The sequence below is a fragment of the Mirounga leonina genome, unplaced genomic scaffold (genome assembly GCF_011800145.1).
Source record: "Mirounga leonina isolate KUSES-001 unplaced genomic scaffold, KU_Mleo_1.0 Mir_321, whole genome shotgun sequence".
Classification (NCBI taxonomy): Eukaryota; Metazoa; Chordata; class Mammalia; order Carnivora; family Phocidae; genus Mirounga; species Mirounga leonina.
The window spans coordinates 4,436,645-4,461,221 of record NW_023270680.1 but is presented as its reverse complement, the minus strand read 5'-3'; the positions used below and the strand labels follow the sequence as shown (position 1 = coordinate 4,461,221).

The 24,577-nt window shown below is 38.8% G+C and overlaps 1 protein-coding gene across 4 annotated transcripts in view; it reads left to right on the top strand.

Moving 5' to 3' along the window:
* The window catches only part of LMBR1 (limb development membrane protein 1), a 162,909-nt gene that overhangs the window by 24,651 nt on the left and 113,681 nt on the right, over nt 1-24,577 (top strand). For 3 of the 4 annotated variants that reach the window (XM_035029871.1, XM_035029872.1, XM_035029870.1), the window contains exons 2-3: nt 19,061-19,133; nt 22,274-22,313. In XM_035029871.1, coding sequence (XP_034885762.1) covers nt 19,061-19,133; nt 22,274-22,313 — 113 coding nt within the window. Of the gene's footprint in view, nt 1-19,060; nt 19,134-22,273; nt 22,314-24,577 lie in introns of those variants that run through there. The other variant, XM_035029875.1, reaches the window with a different exon arrangement.

The following is a 24,577-nucleotide window of genomic DNA, read 5'->3' as shown; positions in this document are numbered from 1 at the left end:
TCTAATTTGTCTAATATGAAGATTGCTACCCCAGCTTTCTTTTGATGTCCGTTGGCATGATAAATGGTTCTCCACCCCCTCACTTTCAATGTGGAGGTGTCTTTAGGTCTAAAATGAGTCTCTTGTAGACAGCATATGGATGGGTCTTGCTTTTTTTTTTTTTTTTTTTAAAGATTTTATTTATTTATTTGAGAGAGAGAATGAGATAGAGAGCATGAGAGGGGGGAGGGTCAGAGAGAGAAGCAGACTCCCTGCTGAGCAGGAAGCCCGATGTGGGACTCGATCCCAGGACTCCAGGATCATGACCTGAGCCGAAGGCAGTCGCTTAACCAACTGAGCCACCCAGGCGCCCAGGTCTTGCCTTTTTTAAATCCAGTCTGATACCCTATGTCTTTTGATTGGAGCATTTAGCCCATTTACAGTCAGAGTAATTATTGAAAGATATGAATTTAGTGCCATTGTATTACCTGTAAAGTCTCTGTTTCTGTAGATTCTTTCTTTCTGTTCTATGTTACTTTTGGGCTCTGTCTTTGCTTAGAGAATCCCCTTTAATATTTCTTTCAGGGCTGGTTTAGTGGTCACAGATTCTTTTAATTTCTGTTTGTCCTGGAAGCTCTTTATCTCTCCTTCCATTCTGAATGACAGCCTTGCTGGATAAAGCATTTTTGGCTGCATGGTTTTCTCATTTAGTACCCTGAATATATCATGCCAGCCCTTTCTGGCCTGCTGGGTCTCTGTGGATAGGTCTGCTGCCAGCCTAATGTTTCTATCCCTGAGGGTTAAGAACCTCTTGTCTTGAGCTGCTTTCAAGATTTTCTCTTTATTTCTGAAATTTGCTAGCTTCACTATTATGTTGGGGTGTTGATCTTTTTTTTATTGATTTTGAGAGTGGTCCTCTCTACCTCTTGGACTTGAATGTCTGTTTCCTTCCCCAGATTAGGGAAGTTCTCAGGTATGATTTGCTCAAATATACCTTCTGTCCCTCTCTCTCTTTCTTCTTCTTTGGGGACCCCAGTAATTCTAATATTGTTTCACTTTATGGTATTGCTGATTTCTCGAAGCCTCCTTTCATGGTCCATTAGTGGTTTTTTTCTTGTTTCCTCATCTTCCTTTCCATCAGCTTTCTTCTATGTTACTTATTCTGTCCTGTGCCTCATTTACCTTAGCTGTTAGAGCATCCAACTTAGACTGCATCTCAGTTAAAGCATTTTTAATTTTGGCCTGATTAGATTTTATTTCTGCACCAAGAGATTCTCTAGTGTCTTTTATGCTTTTTTCAAGCCCAGCTAGTAACATTGTAATCGTTATCCTGAATTCCAGCTCTGACATTTTACTTAAATCCATATCGATTAGGTCTCTGGCAGAGAGTATTACCTCTGGTTCTTTCTTTGGTTGTGAATCCCTCTTCCTAGTAATTTTGTCCAGAGAAGAGTGGATGAATTAGAGAACAAAAAAAATGGCTCAGTTGGTTAAGCGTCTGTCTTTGGCTCAGGTCATGATCTTGGGGTCTTGGGATCGAACCCTATGTTGGGCTCCCTGCTGGGTGGGGAGTCTGTTTCTCCCTCTGCCCCTCCCCCCACTGATGCTTGCTCTCACTCTCTCTCAAATAAATAAAATCTTTTAAAAAAATATTAACCTCAACCCAAGCGAAATACACACTAGAGAAATCTGAAGAGGTTGGAAACCAAAAAAGAAAAGAAAAGAAAAAATGGGGAAAAAGAGAGAATATAATCTCCCAGGTGGACAAAACAGGGTGATCCACTTGGTCCTGGGTGTATCTGGTTTGTTTGTTAGAAGGTACTAAATCCCCAAATTGTAAAGAAAGCAAAACTTATATCTATACAAAAATAAAGTTGAATACAGTGAAAGGACGCCAAAAATGAAGAATATATCTATAAAATGTAAATGTAAAAATGAAAGTTAAAAAAAGACTTAACAGAGTTGATAAAATAAGAAACTAGTTAAAAAGGAAAAAAGAAAAGGAAAATTTTAAACTGAAAGATGAAAGAATCATGAAAAAAAACCCTCGAATTGTATATATTTTTTCCCCTAGTGCTGGAGTTTTGCACTTCTGTGAGCTCAGTAGACTCGGTATTCACCTGATGTTCCAGCTGGTCTTCTGGGGGAGGGGCCTGCTGCACTGATTCTCAGGTGTCTTTGCTTGGGCAGAGTTGCAGTACCCCTTTGCCAGGGGGCTGGGCTCAGTGTAAGCTGCTTCGGGTTGTTCTGTGTGGCTTTTGTTCCCTGGAGGCTTTGCGTGCTGCTTTAGAGGATGAAAATAAAAATGGCCACGCCCTGATCTCCAGCCCCAGAGCTGAGATCATGGCCCCTCTCTTCAGTAAACCCTCAAGGAAAAGCAGTCTTTACTTCTGTGTGTGCCAAACTCTGCAGACTCCCGCAGTGCCCATCCTCGCCGCTCCTGCCTAGGGGAAGGGGGGAGGGAGAAGTTTGCTGCGTTTCTGCCCTTTGAAGGGCCCCTGCACAGAGAGTGGTCACCAAATTGTACCATGGTTTGCAGTTCATGGCAAACCGAGCTGAGAGCCCATTCCTGGGCTCGCTGACTGTAACCGGTTTCCCTACTCCAGTGCTTGGGAACTCTGCTGGCTCAGGCACCCCTGTTCTTTCTGTGACCTGGGGCATCCTGAGACCACACTGTCCCACCTAGGATTCTGCCTTGCTTTGCCACCTGAGCACCTTTCAGGCAGGGACGTCTTCACTGGAGCAGATTGCTAAAAGTTCAGATTTTGTACTCCACTGCTATATTACTTTCCTGTAGTTGGCTTATGGAGGCTCCCTGCCTCCTGCTATTTATCTTCCGATGTATCCCCTCAGATTCACTTCTCTGTACCTCCTACCTTGCAAAATGTGGTCGCTTTTCTATTTGTAGAATTGCAGCAATTCTTTTCTTATATCTCAGGTTGAATTCATAGGTGTTCAGAATGATTTGATAGTTATCTAGCTAAATTCAAGGGACCAGATGAAACGAGGTCCCCTACTCTTCTCCATCTTGCCTCCCTCCTAGATTCATTTTCTTTAACCAAGGAAAAATCTAAAAACTTGAGTTAATTATATACCATAGAAGACATTGGAGATGTATTTAATACTCTATCACATAAAATATTGGGATCTGATGGCTTCATAGCTGAATTCTGTATCACCCTTCAAGATAATAATGATTATTATTATTTGATGTAACCCACACAAAAAGGAGAAAAGCTCCCAATTTCATTTTATGAAGTTACCATAATCTCAAAACCTGAATAAAAAAGAAAATTATAAAAAAGTTTAAATATAATACAGTAAAATAATGCATGAAAGGATTAATACACAGTAAATAAAATGGATTTATTCCAGGGGAATGGGTCAGTATCAGGATGGCTTAGGACCCTGAACCATATTAACATAATTTATCATCTCAAGAATTTATTTATTTATTTATTTATTTTTCAAGAGAGGCAGGGGTGGTACGGGCAGAGAGAGAATCTTAAGCAGGCTCCACATGGGGCTTGATTTCACAATCCTGAGATTATGACCTGAGCTGAAATCAGGAGTTGGATGCTTAACCAACTGAGCCACTCAGGCGCCCCTATCGTCTCAAGAATTTAAAAGGAAAATTGATTATTCCAGTAAATGTTGATAGAATTAAGCAACCATTCCTAACAAAAGTGCCAAATAAGATGGAAATTAATGACAATTACTTAAATATTTGTTAAAAAGATCAGGAAGGATTATACTAAATGTGGAATTTCATATTTTTACCATCTTTCTTATACTTCTTTGAATACATTAGATTTAAAAAAAAAATTTTATTTTTAGGTAATCTTCATATCCATGTGGGGCTCGAACTTACAACCCTGAGATCAAGAGTTGGCGTGCTCTGCCCACTGAGCCAGCCAAGTGCCCTTGAATTCATTGAATTTTTAATAAGGATTTTTATTTATGTAATTGGTAAAAAATAACACTATTTTCTTTTTTTTTTTTTAAAGATTTTATTTATTTATTTGACAGAGACAGAGACAGCGAGAGCAGGAACACAAGCAGGGGGAGTGGGAGAGGGAGAAGCAGGCCCCCCGCCGAGCAGGGAGCCCGATGCGGGACTCGATCCCAGGACCCTGGGATCATGACCTGAGCCGAAGGCAGTCGCTTAACCAACTGAGCCACCCAGGCGCCCCAAAATAACACTATTTTCAATATGAACAAAATAAAATGGATTCTAATAACCATGCTGGAAAGCAATATGATGGAGTATTTATACACTGTGACTCAATAATCTTACTCCTGGGAATTTATATTGCAGTTATTTTAAAAATGTGGCTTGTATGCATTAAAATTTTCATTGTCTCATTATCTTAAACCATGAAAAACTAAAGAGAACCATTCATCTATTGTTAGATAATTAGGTTTTTTTTTTTTTTTTTTTACTACTGATGATGATGTTAATAATCACAATAATGTAATAGCAGCTACTAGAGAATTTAGGAGCAGGAAAACATCTGTCAGCTACACCTTTGGGAATAAACTGATAAGACAGGAAGTAAAGATTTAAATCCTTAGCGGGCTACCCAAGAGAATAACAAAGAGTAATAATATAATAAATGCCAGAGGAGGAATGGAAGATTGGTAGTAGTCGTATAAATCCTCAGTATCAGAAAACTAATAGGTAAATTCTGAACTTGTGTATTGGGTAATCAGTATATATTGTTAATGTCAGTAAACTAAACATTTCCTAGTATTATGGAAATGACTTAGGAAACAACAGATTGCCTTTGGAGGAGAGTTGGATGGGAGTCTTTTTAAAAAATATTTATTTATTTTCCTGAGAGAGAGTTTGTGTGAGCAGGGGGAGGGGCAGAGGGAGAGGGAGAGACAGGATCTCAAGCAGACTCCGCGCTGAGTGCGGAGCCTGATGTGGGGCTTGATCTCACAACCCCAAGATCACGACCTGAGCAGAAATGAAGAGTCGGCCGTTTAACCGACTGAACCACCGAGGTGCCCCTGGCATTCTTTTCTTGAGGACTGTATATCACATGCATGTATATCTCTGACACAACAATTTTTAAGTCATTCCTTAGAGATTTAGCTTCTATTTCTTCACTTGAAAATTTACATTATTTGAAAAAATTAAAACCAAATAATACAATTTTTACATTATTTCTTTTTTCCACATTTAGCATTCATTTCTTAGACCAGTGGTTCTCAACTGGTTCCCCCCCCACCCCCCAGAAAACATGTAGTAGTATAATTACTTGAGGGGTGGATTATGTGTTGGCATCCTAGTGGGTAGAGGACCAAGATGATACTAAACCTTCTACATTGCAAGGACCCCAACAGCAACAAGGAATTATTTGGCATAAAATGTTAAAGAGTGCCAGGGTGGAGGAACTCTCTTTTAGACTAACTGCCAAAAAATACATAAGATAAGCACAGCAATAATTACATAATACAACACAATTTGAATAGCCTCTTACAAGTAATGCTTATTTTCTATTATAAGTTGCCTTAGTAGGGAATGCTTATGTTAATTTAATTGGTACATTGTAATAACTGAATTCCTTTCTCTTTAAAAAAAAAAATTAGGAGGCACATTAAGAGATTAAAGGATAGATCATTCCAAACTACTTAGTATTAAAATGGGGGAGAAAGCACTTTCCATTATGATCTTACACCTTGTGTTTTTTAAAAAAAGGATTAAAATAATTTTTACTCTGTCAACCAGAAACATATTTAAAATAAAAAGTAAAACAGTAAGTTAGAAAGAAGCCCTGGCATAATTCATCTGGATTAAGTCTATGCAGAGACTGCATATCAGAGGAAGATCCCAAGCAGCTGCCAAATGATGAATCCAAGAGAGTTCTCCACAGAGAATAAGTATTTTTTTTTTTAAAGATTTTATTTATTTATTTGAGAGAGAGAGAATGAGAGACAGAGAGCATGAAAGGGGGGAGGGTCGGAGGGAGAAGCAGACTCCCTGCCGAGCAGGGAGCCCGATGCGGGACTCGATCCAGGGACTCCAGGATCATGACCTGAGCCGAAGGCAGTCGCTTAACCAACTGAGCCACCCAGGCGCCCGAGAATAAGTATTTTTAAAACAGTATTTTACATCATATACACCATACACAAAAAATAATTTCCAAGTAAATCGAAGACCTAAAGGTAAGAGCTAAAACCATAAAACATATAGGTGACTTCTGATTTCCAGTCCAGTTTGAAAAGAGCTTGGAGTCATCATTCCCAACCTCGAATAGTGAGAAAAGCTGAAGAACTGGAAGATCAGCAACTCTTCTTAGATTCATCAGAGAATTGAGATCATAGGGCACATTAATGCCTCGAAAACTGTAAAGAGAGGTGGATACCTAGAATCACAGCTTACCCAGAACAAAAGCCTATATAGCAGAAGCCTGCTAAGTAGCTAGTACTGGTAGGAACACTTAAGCTGTAATTAATTAATTCATGGAGGCTTAGTGTGGACTAGCTAGAGAGTTTGAACCTCCAGAGGTCCAGTCTTCATAGGGGGTGCTTCTACACTTTAATGAGTTCTACTTCTAGGAGCTCTACTGGGTTCTCAGGTTAAAAAAAAAATCCCCTAGTGCTTCTGGCCGGGGAGAGGGAAAGTAACCATTCTGGAAAATAACCAGAACATTTTGTTCACCTTGACAAAAGGCCTGCTCTCAAGGGAAATTGTTTTTACCAGAACCATCCCTTTCTACCGAATCAGTCAGGTTTCTATATAATAACAGGGAATTACAGCTAAAAGAACTGCAAGGCTCAGACTCTCTTTAAGACGAAGTCTCTAGAGAAAACCAAAGGCAACAGGGGAGACAAAACCAAGCACACTAGAGGACATTCTAGCCTCTGACTCCTACAGCTCCATCAAACAGTAAACAGCCCAGCTCACAGCCAGATAAACATAAACCTCACTGAAGACCTATTTACCCTAGTTCCTTTTATCCTATATATAATGTCTTTTTTTTTAAGTAATTTATTTATTTGACAGCTAGAGAAAGTACAAGCAGGGGGAGCAGCAGAGGGAGAGGGAGAAGCAGGCTCCCCGCTGAGCTGGGAGCATGATGTGGGGCTCGATCCCAGGACCCTGGGATCATACCTGAGCCGAAGGCACATGCTTAACTGAGTCACCCAGGTGCCCCTATAATGTCTTGACTTTTAACAAAAAAATTAAAAAACTAAAAGGCAAAATATACAGTTGAAAGAGACAAAGCAAGCATCAGAAGCAGATTTAGATATGACAGAGATTTGGGGATTATAAAGCCCGAATTTGAAATAACTAATTAATATGCCAAGGGTGGTAATGGAAACAGTGCACAACATGCAAGAACGGATGGATAATGTAAGCAAAGAGATGGAAACTTTAAGAAAGAACGAAGGAATGGTAGAAATCAAATAAAGTGTAATAGAATGAGAAACAGATAATCTGAATAGGCCTGTATCTTTTAAAGAAATTGAATCAGCAATTGACCTTCCAAACAGTCCTAGATGGTTTCACTGGTGAATTCTACCAAATGTTTAAGGAAGACGTGATACCAATTCTCTGTAATCTCTAACAGAAAATAGAAGCAGAGGGAATACTTCTAGCTCATTCTAGGAGGCCAGCATTACCTTAATACTAAAATTGGACAAAAACATTGCAATAAAGGAAAACTGCAGACCAGTATCTGTTGTGAGCATAAATGCACAGTTCTGCAATAAAATATTAGCAAACTAAATCCAATAGCATATCAAAAGAATTACTATACACCATGACCAAGTGAGATTTATTCCAAGTATGCAAGGCTGGTTCTACATTAAAAAATCACTTGGTGCAATCCATCACATCAACAGACTCAAGAAGAAATAGCATATAATCCTTTTAATATCATCGGAGAGAGCATTTCACAAAATCCAACACCCATTTATGATAAGAGCTCTCAATAAACCAAGAATAGAGGGGAACTTCCTCAGCTTTATAAAGAACATCCACAAAATATCTACAGCTAATATCATACTAATGAAGAAACCAAAAGCTTTCCAACTAAGATCAGAAACAAGGCAAGGATGTCACCTCTTATCACTGCTTTTTTAACAGTGCACTGGAAGCCCTAGCTAATGCAGTGCGAAAAGGAAAGGAACTGATAGGTTTACAAATTGGGGAGAGAAAAAGTAAACTGTCTTCATTCTGAGATGACAGGATAGTCTAGGTAGAAGATCCCAGAAAGTCAATAACAACAACAAAACTCCTGGGACTAATAGATTATAGCAAGACATTAAGATACAACGTTAATACACAAAAGTCCGTTGCCGTCCTGTATACCAGGATGAAAAATTGGAATTTGAAATTAAAAATACACCATTAACATTAGCACGAAGAAAAAAGTGCTTAGATATAAAGCTAACAAAACATGTACGTGATCTATGTGAGGAAAACTGTACTCTGATTTAAAAAAATCAAAGAAGATCTGAATTAGTGGAGAGCTGTTCCTTTCCTGGAAGGAAGACTTAGTATTGTTCAGAGGTCAGTACTTAACTGGTTATTGTGTGGGTAAACTTGGTAGGAAATAGTTGTAAAGCAGTTTCATTTTCTCCCACCACTGCTTACAAGGATCCTTTGTTGGATCTCTGTTCCCTTCCTTTGGTGACAACTTTGGCTCATCTAATAGTTTTATGGTCACTCTCACATACTGAAAAATCAAGTCCAGTCTAATTTAAACTTCTATCTTTCAACCTATTCAAAATGTCTTCCCTTTGCCGTGACTGGGCCTCATTGAGGTTAAGGAACCGGAGGTGGGAAGGAGTGTAATTTACTCCGTTTATTTTAAAATTATTTATCTAGGCACTCAGGAAGATTCAAGAGATGTATAAGGTAGTTCCTGTTTGTATTAGTACCTTTAATGTGCCTAAACTATATATAGTAAGAAGTTTAGGAGACAGATTTTATTTACATGAAACGTTTAATGGAAATCAGCGGTTGTGCTGAAATATTGTGAACTAGGAGTATTGTGGGGGTTGTGAAAGAGGGGGGCTTTGTGGGTAGAATAGCTGTGCTTGGGATGTAGAACATGAAGGACAGAGTGAGTGACAGCTGGCTATGGTGGCAGCTTCTCTCAGATAAAGCTGTCTTTACGTTTTGCTGGAGTCTGGGTCTCAAAAGGGATTTAGAGAACTTTTGGCTGGTGACATACAATGTAAGAATATACAGAATCTGAAAATCTCAATAAGTAATAAAGTGTAATATTGTAGATGACATTACTGAATTTGACATTTACTGTGATAATCTTGAAAAACAGAATATTTACTCCTTGTTAAAGGTCTCAGATGTTTATGAGGAAGTACTGTTTTACCTTTATTGAAGCACAAGTTGATGGACACAGGGCAATTTATTATGGTGCTAATAACAGAAAAGTGGATATCAGCTTGTGTTTCAAAGTCATGTTAATTGTTCGGGAGATAGAGTATTGCTAATTTTGTTTTCTTATCTCTTTGGAAGGTGGTTTGTTGCAGTTATAAACAATGAACATATGCAAATGTATCTGAAAGGAAAGATTTGAGCTGCTAGCCAAAATATTCAGTGTGTTTTTAATCACATAGTGTTTTATTTTTCTTGTAAAAAGTCTGGAAGAATGATGTATTGGTACATGCTATAGCATGGATGAACCTTGAAAACATGCTAAGGGAAAGAAGACAGACACAAAAAGGCACATATTATGTTTTCACTTATATAAAATATCTGGAATAGGCAAATCCATAGAAACAAAGCAGATTAGTAGTTGTGAGGGGCTAGGACATTGGGGTGGCAGGACATGGATTTGTAGAGGTATATAGCATTGAGTATGATAAACCCATTTATTTACTGGAGCAATATTATTACTTTAAAAAAATTCATATTTATTATTATGTATTTGGTTTGCGTTTGCTTTTTCTTTGATGGTGAGTTGAAGACTCCCAACTAAAGTAGTGGTTTACATTTTCCCTTTCATACTCAGTTTTGAAAAATTATTTTGGTGTTTTTGGTACATGAGGATTCTTTCTTCATTGTGGGTTAAACTGTTGTTCATAAAGTACCCTATTTTGTCTTCACACCTTATTAAAAAAAATGACAGCTTCTATGTTAGCATCTGCCTGGTTTGTCTCTGTTTATCCTTTTGTTTTCAATCTTTTTGAGTCACTTTATTTTATTTCATTTTTTTAAAAGATTTTTTTTGAGAGGAAGAGTGAGAGCGAGAGCAAGAGAGAGAGAGGGAGAAGCAGGCTTCCCGCTGAGCAGGGAGCCCGATGCGGGGCTCCAGCCCAGAAGTCTGGGATCAGGGACCTGAGCTGAAGGCAGATGCTTAACCAACTGAGCCACCCAAGCACGCGAGTCACTTTATTTTAGATATGTCTATATCTGTGAGAGTTTTCTTTTAATAATTGGTCTCATTTACAATTTTGGTTTTAATGTTTCATCTTTAATCTGTTATATTATTATTTTCATAACATTGGTGTTTTCCTATCTTTTACTACGTCGTCTGGATTTTTCTTTGTTTTATTGTTGTTGTTTTCCTGGCTCTTAGGGTAACTCGAAGAATTTTAATTTCATTTTAGTGGTTAGTTTGTAATGTTAAAGGATACTTAACATCTCTATTTTTTGATTTAGTGACCTTAAAATAAAGCAGTGTCTATTGGCTCTCAGCTATGGTATGAGATTATTGGCTCAATTATAGTTTCCTCATTTCTCTGCCAAGATTTTGTCAGAAATGTGTTCACAGTAGCAGTCCTTGAGCCTGTTTGCACCCATGACTCTTTTATGATACTCATTCCTTCTGGTTACCCTAAAATAGTTGAAGCCCATCGGCCTTGAATGAAAAGCTAGGTAGTACCATTTGATTATAATGTACCAGTTTGAATTTAGGTTCAAATCTTATACCTGGAATTTAAGAATTTTAGCTTTTAACAATGTATTTTGAAAGTATTATTAGATTATTTGTGACTGGGTAATTCAGTTCCCAAATGCCTAGCCTTTTTTTTTTAATTAAAAAATTATAATTTTAAGTATAGTTAACTTACAATGTTCTATTAGTTTTAGGTGTACAACCTATTGATTCAGCAATTTTGTACATTACCCAGTGCTCACCACAATAAATGTAATCACCATTTGTCACCATACAGCATTTTTACAATATTATTGACTATATTTCCTATGCTGTACTTTTCATCTCAGTGACTTACTTGTTTTATAACTGGAAGTTTGTACCTCTTAATCCCCTTTATCTGTTTCACCCATCCTCCTACCCACCTTCCCTCTGGCAACCACCAGTTTATTTTCTGTATTTAAGAGTCCATTTTGGGCGCCTGGGTGGCTCAGTTGGTTAAGCGACTGCCTTCGGCTCAGGTCATGATCCTGGAGTCCTGGGATCGAGTCCCGCATCGGGCTCCCTGCTCGGCAGGGAGTCTGTTTCTCCCTCTGACCCTCCCCCCTCTCCTGCTCTCTCTCTCTCATTCTCTCTCTCAAATAAATAAATAAAATCTTTAAAAAAAAAAAAAGAGTCCATTTTGTTTGGTTGTTTGCTTTTCATTTTTTTTTTTAGATTCCATATGTAAGTGAAATCATATGGTATTTTGTCTTTCTTTGTCTGACTTATTTCACTTAGCATAATACCCTTTAGGTCCATCCATGTTGTTGCAAATGGCAAGATACCATTCTTTTTTATGGCCGAGTAATACTCTATTTTATTTATATATATGTGCCACATATTCTTTACCCGTTCATCTATTGGTGGACACTTGGTTTGTCTCCGTATCTTGGCTGTTGTAGAAAATGCTGCAATACACATGTAGTATATACATCTTTTCAAATTAGTGTTTTTGTTTTCTTTGGGTAAATACCCAGTAGTGCAAATACTGGATCATATGGTATTTCTATTTTTAATTTTTTGAGGATCGTCCATACTGTTTCACAGAGTGGCTGCACTGATTTGCATTCCCACTAACAGTGCACAAGGGGTCCTTTTTCTCCACATCCTCACCAACACTTGTTATTTTTTGTCTTTTTGATACTAACCATTCTGACTGGTGTGAGGTGGTGTTTGTTTGTTTTTGGTGTGAGGTGGTTTTGATTTGCATTTCACTGATGTTGCGCATCTTTTCACATAGGCTATCTGTATGTGTTTTTTGGAAAAATGTCTGTTCAGGTCCTCTGCCCATATTTAAATTGGAGTGTTTGTTTTTTTGGTATTGAGTTGTGTAAGTTCTTTATATATTTTGGATATTAGCCCCAAATATCTTCTCCCAATCATTAAGTTGACTATTTGTTTTGTGGATGGTTTTCTTTGCTGTGCAAAAGCTTTTTGTTTCGGTGTAGTCCCAATGGTTTATTTTTGCTTTTGTTTCTCTTGCCTCAGGAGACATATCCACAAGTATGTTGCTAAGGTGGTTTCCAAGAGGTTACTAGCTCTGTTTGCTTCTGGAGTTTTATGATTTCAGGTCTCATATTTAGGTCTTTGATCTGTTTTGAATTTATTTTTGTGTATGTTGTAAGAAAATGGTCCAGTTTCATTCTTTTGCATGTAGCTGTCCAGTTTTCCCAGCACCATTTATCGAGAAGACTGTCTTTTCCCCATTGTATATTCTTGCCTCCTTTGTTGTAGATTAATTAACCATATAGATATGGGTTTATTTCTGGTCTCTCTATCCTGTTCCATTGACCTGTGTTTCTTGTTTTTGTGCCAGTACCATACTATTTTGATTACTTTAGCTTTGTAGTATATTTTTAAATCTGGGATTGTGATACCTCCAGTTTTGTTCTTCTTTCTCAAGATTGCTTTGGTTATTCAAGGTCTTTTATGTTCCGTACAAGTTTTAAGATTATTTGTTCTAGTTCTGGGAAAAATGCTATTGGTATTTTGGTAGGGATTGCAGTGCATCTGTAGATAGCTTTAGTATGAACATTTTAATAATATTCTTCCAGTCCATGAGCATGGTGTATCTTTCCATTTGTTTGTGTCATCTTTATTTCATGAATGTCTTATAGTTTTCAGAATATGGGTCTTTTACCTCTTTGATAAGTTTATTCCTAGGTATTTTATTATTTTTGGTACAATTGTAAATGGGATTGTTACTTTCATTTCTCTTTCTGCTACTTTGTTACCAGTGTATAGAAATGCAACAGTTTTCTGAATATTACCTTTGTATCCTGCAACTTCAGTATCCGTTCTAATAGTTTGTTGGTGGAGTCTTTAGTGGTTTCTATATATTGTGTCATGTCATCTGTGAAGAGTAATAGTTTTACTTCTTCCTTATCAATTTTTCTTTTTTTTAATGTAGGCTCCATGCCTAGCATGGAGTCCAATGTGGGGCTTGAACTCATGACCCTGAGATCAAGACCTGATCTGAGATCAAGAGCCGGACACTTAATTGAGTGAGCCACCCAGGCACCCCACTTCCTCAGCAATCTATGCCTTTTATTTCTTTTTCTTGCCTGATTGCTGCAGCTAGGACTTCTAGTACTTTGTTGAATAAAAGTGGTGAGAGTGAACATCCTTGCCTTGTTCCTGATCATAGAGAAAAAGCTTTCAGTTTTACGTCATTGAGTATGATGTTAACTATAGATTTTTCATATATGACCTTTATTATGTTGAGGTATATTCCCTCTAAACTCACTTTGTTGAGTGTTTTTATCATGAATGGATGTTGTCAGTTGCTTTTTCTGCATCTACGAAATGATCATATGGTTTTTATCCTGCCTCTTGTTAGTATGATGTATCACATTGATTGGTTTGTGAATATTGAACTATGTTTGAATCCCTGGAATAAATTCCACTTGATTGTGGTGAATGATTTTTTTCATGTATTGTTGGATTGGGTTTGCTAGTATTTTGTTGAAGAGTTTTTGCCTCAGTGTTCAGCAGAGATATCAGCTTGTTCCCCCCCCCCCCCCCCAGTGTTTTTGTCTGGTTTTGGTATCAGGGTAATGCTGGTCTTATAAGATGAATTTGGAAGCTTTTCTGCATCTTCTATCTTTTTGGAATAGTTTGAGAAGAATAGGTATTAACCGTTCTGGATATGCAACTGGTATTGTTTCTGCTTGCGAGTTTCAGTAACCTTGCTCTTCCTTCCTGACCAGGAGGGAAAGCTCAGTCTTCTTAGAGAACTATGAGAGCCTGTTCCTCTCCCTTTTTATCAGCTGTATCTTACTCACTGTTAATGGTGAGGAGCTGTAATGACTTTCTCCTTTTTTTTTTTTAAAGATTTTATTTATTTATTAGAGAGAGAGAGAGAGCGCACAAGCAGGGGGAGCGGCAGAGGGAGAGGGAGAAGCTGACTCCCCGCTGAGCAGGGAGCCCCATGCGGGGCTAGATCCCAGGACCCTGGGATCATGACATGAGCCAAAGGCAGGTGCGTAACCAACTAAGCCACCCAGGTGCCCTGCCTTTCTCCTTCTTTGGTTAGGAATTTCCTTCTGTGCCCACCAGATATAGGGACAATAAGAGGCATCATGACAGCTTGCTTTCATTTCACTCATCTCTGGGTTGCTTTCTGTTGAAGATGCACTCATTTAGGGGAGGAGCATTTGCTCCTAGTCTCACTTTTGGAACTAGAAAAATAGTCTAACCCATTCTGTGAGTTTTCCAATCCGTTATAGTTGTATTTTTATTTTCCTAATAGGTGGCTTTTATATTTAAATTAGTAATACTTATATTTGTTTTTGTAATTGTTAGCTTTATTTCCATTCTTAAATGAATCGCTTTCCATTAGTCTTTTCATTTTATGCCATGCATTTTGGTTTCTTAATTTCCTTTTTTTCATTACCTCTCATGCCTTCTCATCTTCTGCTTCTGCATGAACTTTCTGGAATTCCTGACACTTTTGTTCTCTAACTTCAAATACTAAGTTTAAAAATCTGTAAACATTCTTTAATCATAACCTTTTCTTCTTCCACGTTCCTTGGTCTCCTGCAGTTCTACTGGGAGCCTCAGTTGATAGACATCTCCACTTATCCATCACTCTGTACTTGGTTTCTTCCCCCCCCCACCCAATCTACTTAGGATTTATGGCCATTCATTTCATTCACTTTTTTTTTTTTAAAGATTTTATTTATGTTTTAGAGAGAGAGCACGAGAGAGCGAGCACAAGCAAGGGGGCGGGTGGGACAGAGGGAGAGGGAGAAGCAGACTCCCTTATGAGCAGGGAGCCTGACGCAGGGCTCAATCCCAGGGGATTGCAACCTGAGCCGAAGGGAAACACCCAACCGACTGAGCCACCCAGGCACCCTTTACTTACTTTTGCTAATACCCTAATCCAGTGGTTTTCACACTGTTGTCCAGGGATTTCTGGGGTTGATGGTTAAAACCCTGGGAGCAGATTAGGTTACCTGTGAAGAGTTTATGGATTGAGAATAGATTTCTGGCTCAGCCCTGAAATCGTAGAGAAGAGTAATAGTGTGGTGTGTTTTGTTTTGTTTGTTTTAGAAGAATAATGTTTAAAGGCTAGGAGGAAAAGGGAAGCTAGTGATGGAAACTGGGTGAATAATCAGAGAAGGAGGATGATTGCTGAAATAGGAGGGGCTGCTCAGAGATCAGGTGAAATTGTGAGAGTGGAATTCGGCTGCTAGGTCTTGACTGACCACTGCCAGAGCACTTGGAGTTGGTCAGTGGACATGAAGTCAGATCTGTGATTGGAGGAGTGAGTGAGTGGTACCCAGCACAAGTCTGCAAGTGTAGGCTGTACAGGGGAGGAGAGAATAGGGTAGTTGTTAGAATCCTCAAACCTCTGCTTGGTTTACCTGCAGCTTCCCCAGCACCTAAGAGCTAGGCCGTCGTGTTGTAGAGCAGTAGTGGGCCTCCTGCCTGGCTCGGAGGTTCAGCTTGGGCTTGCCTGCAGCTGTGAAGTCCATTTCATCTTGCTGTGGCTCTCACGATTCCCTCATATTCTCCTATCCAAGTACTAACCAGGCCCGACCCTGCTTAGCTTCCGAGATCAGACGAGATCGGGCGCATTCAGGGTGGTATGGCTGTAGACCCCTCATATTCTCTACTCCATTTACGGTATCCTCCTCCTGTGTGAATTCTGTCTCCATGTGTAACTCTTATTTGAGGAACTTGGCTTCTATTTTACTAAGAAAATAGAAACCATCTAAAGGGAATGTTTTTGTGCTTTTACCACACATCTGCTTACCTAGCTGCAGTGGAACTTGAATATTCTGTCCTCTTCTGCTCCTCCTCCTTCTGACTAGGGATACACTTACTTCTAGCTCCTCACCTTGAACACATTGCTTTAGCACTTCTCCTTTTTCTTTCTTGCATCAATAATTTTTCTCTCTACCTGATTATTATTGCAACTATGTGTAACTTTTCTCATCTTAAAAAAAAAAAAAGCCCTCTTCATAGTTCCCATCACATTTCTTTTGCTTCCCTTTACCATAAAATTACTGGAAAGAACTGTCTATGTACATTTTATTTTCAGTTCTTCTTCTGTCTTAATTTACTTCAGTCAGGGTTTTACGTTCACCGCTTCAGAAAAACAGCTCTGGTCAAGGTCACCAATGACCTCCATGTTGCTAAATTCAGTTGTCAATTCTCAGTGCTCATCTTACTTGGCCTGTCAGCAGCATTTGACACGGCTGATAACTCCCTTTTCCTACACGAACTTTCTTCATTTGACTTTTGGGACATCACAGTCTGTTTGCTTCCTACCTGCTGACTGCTGCTTCTCAGTTAGCTCTTCCTGGTTCCTTCTGTCAAGTTGACTTCTAAATATTTGAGAGCTCCGGGGCTTGGTTCTCAGACTTCTCTGGCTGTACTCACTCCCTGCATTGGAAATCTCATCTGGTCTCAGGGCTTTAGCTATCTATCTGCTTATGTCCTCCCTGCTCCTCACCTTAAAAAAAAATTCTAGCCAGGCTCCTTTCCTTGGACTGTACAGATTTTTATATCCAACAGCTCATCCACCCTCTCCACCTGAGTGAATAATAAGTATTTCACATTCAGCAGTGTAAACTGTACTTTTTATTTCCAGCACAAAATAACTTTACTCATAATCTTTCCTGACTCAGGAAATGGCCACTCTCTCTTTTCAATTTCTTAGGCCAAGCCTTATGCCTGCAAGCCCTGTCAAGTCTGTTTTCAAAACATACCCAGAACTTAATAATTTTTGATATTTCTACTACACAGGTCTAAGTGACCTGTCTTCTGGATGATTGCAGGGCACTCCCAACTGGTCTCTCTGCTTCAGACCTGTCCCTTCTAAGTTACTTTCCACATTGTACCTAGAGTGAGCCTTTTGCCCTCTGTCAGATCCTGTCACCTTCTGCTCAAAGTCCCATTGCATGGATTCCTGCCTCACTCAGGGTAAAAACCCACTCTTCACTGTTTGTGAGAACTGACACTTAGTACAAACTCCTGTATGACCTCATCTCTTACTTCTCTTGCTGTTTGAACACACCAGAGCTTTTCCTGTCTCAGACCTTTGGTGTGACTGTTCTCTATGCCTTGAGTACCTTCCCTCCAGATTTCTGCATGTCTTGCGCTCTCTTCTCCCACAAGTCCTTCCTCAGATGTCACCTTATTAGTGAAGCGTGCCCCCTCGCCTCTGCTCGCACTCCCTGTTCCCCTAATCCTGCACCAATTGTCATTTGCCCCGTTGTCTGTTTATTGATTGGCTGTTTTCTTAGTGGAGTATAAGCTCAGTGAGGGTGGGAGCTTTGTTTTGTTCACTGCTGTGTTCTCAGTTCTGAAAAGAGTGCCTGGTGTACAGTAAGCTCATGACAAGTAAATTGTTGAATGAATTGAATTTCAATTAGCTTCTGTAATAAATATTAATTCCCTTGGTCATTCGATCCCTCTGACTTTAAACTTGTAAGTCATAAGAGTTTCTGCCCAGTTACCCTTGTTTCTAGTGCTCTTGCAGCCCTACTCAGACTTCACCATTCCATTATAAACAGTCTCCCCCGACACTTAACATCTTCTTAAGAGACCCCCTCTGTTTACATTTCTTCACCAATAACTGGTTTCCTTTTTGACCCATTTTCCCTACTCATAGGATTTTGGGAGGAAGTAGTGATGGTGCTAACATTCTCTTATCCATCTGGAGTTCTTGTGGGCTCCCAGCAGTAGGCCAATTTGATGCTTTTGACTCTTGGCTCCTTTTTGGTCACTGTCATCATTGTCCGTTGTCACTTTCCCACTCCACTTGTATTGGAAGAATACGAGGCTCATGGTCTTCCTCTCCATTCTCAGTTTGTCATTTCCTAGATGACATTTTACAGTGGCTGTTCACACCTAGATCTAAGGTCATTTTTAGTCATGTGGCCAACAATCCTTCTTCAGAAATCTATGCATAGGGGTGCTCCCTAGACTATCATCACTTTGAATTGTTTCATTTGAGAGTCTTCAAACTATTTTTACCCTGATTCATAGCTCTAGTAAGACTTTATTTCTGCACACTTGGTCTTTGACTATAATGAGATCTCCTGTTCTTTGACCCATCCTCTTTTACCTATCATCCCCATAAAATTAAATGGAATTTAATTTGAATTTAATATTTAAAAAGTTTCTCATTCAACTGCTGTTTATTTTGGTATGTGGTATATTTATTGAATGATTATTCCCCCCATATTGATTTGTGATGTTTCCTGTATGTAGAACCAAATTATATAAATTTTGTGTAATAGATGTTTCATTTATCTGTCAAGTTTTGGTGCCATCACACTCTTTAAATGTTATTGAAGCTTTATAGTGTGTTTGATATTTGGAAGGGATAGTAGCGTCTCATTGACTTTAGTTTTCAGAATTGTTGGTGTTGGTCTTGCTCTTTACACTACCATATGATTTTGAAAACAATTTGGTTAAGTTATGAAAAGAAGGATCTTCACTGGGCTTTTTTTTCTGCAATGATATTAAACACTGGGCTATTTGAGTTATTAGTTCATATAAGTTAGTATTTTATCAAAACTTTATATATTAGCAAAATATCTAAAATTTTTTACTTTTTTAATAGATCGAATCCTTCTTGCATATAAATACCAAAGATGTATCTTCTATAATTTATTAAAAAAATATGCCACAAATGTAAATGAACTGTTAATTTTTTTTTCCAGATATGTTTCCTTCTTTTTGCCATTCTCTACATTGTTTCCTACTTCATCATCACAAGATACAAGAGAAAATCAGGCAAGTAGAAACATTGTAGTTAAAACTTAGATCATCATGCCAGCTGGTCTGTGGTATATGGGCTATATACTGTGCCTGTCAGTATGGTAGTATATATATTCAGTATGGCCATGATTGAAGGACACAATAGCCTGGTACTAAGAGTAAACAGTAACCTTCAGGGAATCTGACTGCTTGCAGGGTCGTCATTCTCTCAGACCTGAGCCCTTGTTTACTACTGTTCTTACGTCCAACCAAGAATAGTGTGGGACTGCTCAGTATCTGGGAAATTCTAGAGTTTATAAGGATATATGGGTTCTTGTGACTGGCTCTGAGTTTGAACATGCATGCCCCATCCCATCTTTTCTCTGACTACTAGACTCTTTTCTTTCTCTAAAGTAATACAGAATTTAGAGTCTCCATGATACCATTTAGTATCAGTTTAGGATTCAATTGTATATTAGTATTTTTATTATTTCATATGTATCCTGTCTACCAGAGGGACCACTAAATCTTTGTTCTTTTTTTATTTTTAAAAATTATTATTTTTATTTTTTATTCATATATTTTTTATTATTATGTTATGTTAATCACCGTACATTACATCATTAGTTTTTGATGTGGTGTTCCATGATTCATTGTTTGCATATGACACCCAGTGCTCCATGCAGTATGTGCCCTCTTTAATACCCATCACCAGGCTAACCCACCCCCCACCCCCTCCCCTCTAGAACCCTCAGTTTGTTTCTCAGAGTCCATAGTCTCTCATGGTTCGTCTCCCCCTCCAAATCCCCCCTTCATTTTTCCCTTCCTACGATCTTCTTCTTCTTTTTTTTTTTTTTAACATACAATGTATTATTTGTTTCAGAGGTACAGGTCTGTAATTCAACGTCTTACACAATTCACAGCTCTCACCATAGCACATAGCCTCTCCAGTGTCTATCACCCAGCCACCCCATCCCTCCCACCCCCCACCACTCCAGCATTATTATTATTATTTTTAAAGATTTTATATTTTTGAGAGAGAGAGGCAGTGAATGCGCATGTGCATGAGCAGGGGGAGGAGCAGAGGGAGAGGGAGGGGGACAAGCAGAGCAGGGAGCCTGGTGTGGGGCTTGATCCCAGGACCCTGAGATCATGACCTGAGCTGAAGGCAGACGCTTAACTGAGCCACCCAGGCACCTGTTCTTTTTTTTTTTTTAAGATTTTATTTATTTGTAGAGAGAGGGAGAGAGGGTGAGTACAAGCAGGGGGAGCGGCAGGCAGAGGGAGAAGCAGGCTCCCCACCGAGCAGGGAGCCTGATGTGAGACTTGATCCCAGAACCCTGGGATCATGACCTGAGCCGAAGGCACATTCTTATCTGACTGAGCCACCCACGCGTCCCATCCCCTATTCTTTTTTTAAAAATGAACTTTGTGCTAATTCATTCACAGATTTTTGTGCCAGGGTTTTGTAAGGACCTAAACAGTTGCCTTACTGCCTTCTGTTAAATCTCAGCTATTTTCTATAAATCACAGGATTTTCTACCTGTGATGCTGGGCTAATAGTAGGTACCATATGAATACTTAAGGATTCCATATATAGGGACTCTTTATGTTATAATATTTAAACTTGTTAGACTTTTGAAAGCAGTTAGTACATGCTTGCTCTCTAGTGTTTTAGTTTGGCTCTATGATTACACTAAAATACTTCTTAGAATCTATAATCTCTCAAAAATTTGAAGACCTGCAGATTCAACACAGTATCTTAGCTATTTTTAAAGTTGTTTTGGCATCAGGTTTTAATGATTATGGACATAGAAGGGGGGGAGAATTAATGAATATAAATGCATCATTTTTGGGGAAATTAGGGGATGAGGAGCGGGAAAATTGGAGATTTATTAGATGATTTTTAAGTATTTATTTATTTTGAGAGAGAGTGAACAGGGGTGGGGGGCAGAGACAGAGGAGGAGAGAGAGCCCCAAGCAGACTCCCCTGACCCCTTCAGTCAGCCCGGAGCCTGATGCAGGGCCTGATCCATGATCCTGAGACATGACCCCAGTGGAAATCAAGACCTGGATACTCAACTGACTGAGCCACCTGGGCACCCCTATCAGATGATTTTTAAAGTAATGGCAGGGAGAGGTGATGAATACCCTGGACTTAGTAGAGTGTAGGGAGAAGAATTGAAATTTATATGAAGCTATTAAAACATTCTTCAGTAGTGGATGATTAATTGGAGGTGTGTACAACAGTATAAAAATTAATTGTGACTTATTTTATGGTCCTTTTGGCTGTAAAGCTATTTTGGGCAGCCCATAATTAAGAATGGAGATTGGAGTAAGAGAATGGCTCAAATACACCATTGACACGGAAGCAGGTGGACACTCATAATTACAGAGACTTAGAGAAGAGAGCCTTTGAGGACAACCCCAGTTAGGTATTGAGGAGAAGGAGGGTCCAGGGGGTGTTGTGCAATATTCTTGTAATTGGGTCAGACTTTCTTTAGCTGGTAAATTTATGTGGGAGGACAGAGAGAAGGCTAGCAGCCATGAGGGAGAGGTAGAGGGGGTGAGCGAGCATTGGGGCAGAGGGCATCTGCTACTTGTAAGAGATACAGAACTTGATACTTTCCAGTCTGTAATTTGAACAATAATTATGAAGTATTGAGGCAGTGGTATCTAAATGGTTTAGACTGGTTGAAGAGAATCTTCCTTACTACCATTAATAATGACAAACTCAAATCATAGAAAACTACATGAGTTTTAAGATTCTGACTTCTAATTTTATAGTAAAGATTTTTGTTGGATACTGTCAACTAAAAAATTTCATTCATTAGCAATTATAATTTTACTTGTATAACAATAAACTTGATAGTGGTCCTACGGTTCTACTAAGTTTTATTTTCTTGAGCAATAAATATTTGGAAAATTTCAATTTACATATGGTAGTTTTCTTAATCAGGATTTTGGTTCATCACAACACTCTTATCTAACTACATTCTATTTTACTGATTTAATGAGATTTAAATTTCGATCCGTGTTGAAATAAATACAGTGCGTTTTGAAAATCAATTCTTTTCAAAATAACTACTTAAGTTTCTATTTTTTTATATTTTCTAATAAATTAATGAAACATTTTATTGAAGATAAAAAAATTAATACCTTAACCATTTTTACAGATGAACAAGAAGACGAAGATGCCATAGTCAACAGGATTTCGTATGTATTTTAAAATTCATTTGTTCTGTTTCTAATTTTGATGTCATAAATTCTTCAAATTTAATTCGCACCTTTGGGCATAAATGTGGAAAAAATTCGCCTGAAGTATTACAATGCTTTTATTGATATTAACCCTATCCTTAGAAACACATACAAACAAACACCCAGTTGACTCTTGAACACCGTGGGGGTTAGGAACGCTGGCCCTGTGCAGTTGGAAATTGTGTATAATTTTTGACTTATCCAAAACTTAACTACTAATAGCCTACTATTGACTGGAAGTCTTACTGATAACATAAACAGTTGATTAACACATATTTTATATGTTATGTGTATTATATACTGTATTCTCACAATAAAGTAGCTAGAGGAAAGAAAACGCTATTAAGAAAATCACAAGGGAGAGAAAATACATTTATATTACTGTACTATATTTATTAAAAAAAATTCACTTATATGTGGACCTGTGCATTTCTAAGCCATATTGTTCAAGGATCAACTGTACATGGAAAAATGAAGATTGATTGTCTCCTCTTAAAATTTGCTTGTTTGAGGAGCTGACAATTTTACCTTCAGAGGTTTTAACCAGGAAGGGGGCTATGGTTGGGAAAGTTGCTGGGCCATAAGAAAGAAAACTCTTGGCTGTTTAATGGTCTGCTGAGAAGACTGACACTCTTGGAATAGGGAACAGACGTCTCTTCTAGTTAATTGAACATCTACCTGCTGTGAGCAGGGAGACGGACTCAGATGGTTCTTTAGGTTCCCGATAGCTCTCTTTCTGCTTATATATGCTGATATATGATTGATGTACCCTTTAATTTTTTTTTTTTTGAGGTATCAAATGGATGGGAAGCAGTGAGTTTCTTTCTATCAGATTTTGCTTGACTAAAATTTGAAATCATACAGATATAACTACATTGGAGAGATTCTTATTCCAGGATTCTTTTATTTTGATTCTTGAAAAATTTTTGGCATAGTCCTGAATTTAGAGAAAAGTCAGAAATATAACAAAAAAGAGCGTTTTTGCCCCAGAACTGTTTGAGAAGTTGCTGACCTGGTTCTCCATTTCCTCAGGATACTTTTGTATATAATGCCTATAAACAGTGCATTCTCCTGTGTATCTACCATATAAACATCAAGATAATGAAACTGATGCTGTACCACTCCTGCCCCATTCAGATTTACCAGTTGTCCCATTCATGTCCTTTGTTGCAAAAAAGATCCCATTCAGAATCACACACTGCTCGTAGTTGTCATGTCCCTTTAGTTGCCTTCAGACTGAAACCCTTCTTCAGTATTTTCTTGACTTCCCTAACCTTGATACTTCTGAAGATTACAGGCCAGTTATTTGGATTTGTTTCTTCACGATTAGTATCAGATTATTCATCTTTTGCCTGGGGTGGGGTGGAGGTGTGGGAAAGGGGGAAAGGCTGTCTGCACTTATGCACCCATTCACGGATACTCTCACGTACCCTGGGATATTACTCAGCCATAAAAAGGGATGAGGTACTGACACATACTACAACATGTAGGAACCTTGAAAACATCATGCTAAGTGAAAGAAGCCAGACATGAAAGGCCATGTAGTGTATGATTCCATTTATGAGAAATATCCAGAATAGGTAAATCCATCAATCAATGTCATATTGATGGTTACCAGGGACTGAGGGGAGGGCAGAATGGGGAGCAACTGCTTAATGAATACAAGGTTTTATTTTGGGGTGATGAAATGTTCTGGAACTCGAAAGTGGTGGTGTTTGCACAACAGGCCAGAACACATCACTTAGACTTTACCTTGCAGTGTATTCTATGAAACGGTGGCTGTGCCTTGTTTCCTTGTGAGGAGGCTCAGGAGCCCTGACCTCCCCTTCTGCTTTCATCAGTTCTGCTGCCGTCACTGTTGCGGCGGGTCTGAGGCCTTTGGGTTATCCTGGCAGGTGGTTCCTGCATCATGTGACTGGAGTTGACATCCCTCTCCTGCAGGCAGATGGGTATACTTACAATAAAGACAGGAGAGGGAGCAGGGAGGTGGGGGGAGGGCACCTGAGAGAATCAGGGCTAGTCTGTTCCCTCCCCACTCCCCCAGTGATCCCTTTGGCTTTCACTGCCTTTTTTCCCCCTTGTGTGATAGAATGAGTGAGAATGGAAGAGGAAGGTGGATCTGGGTTCAAATTCCAAACTCAAGATTAACTTGAGATCAGAAGAGCTTGAGAAACAAAGATTTGTTTTCTCCGTATGTGAAGGAGAGCTGCCACTTACTCTGT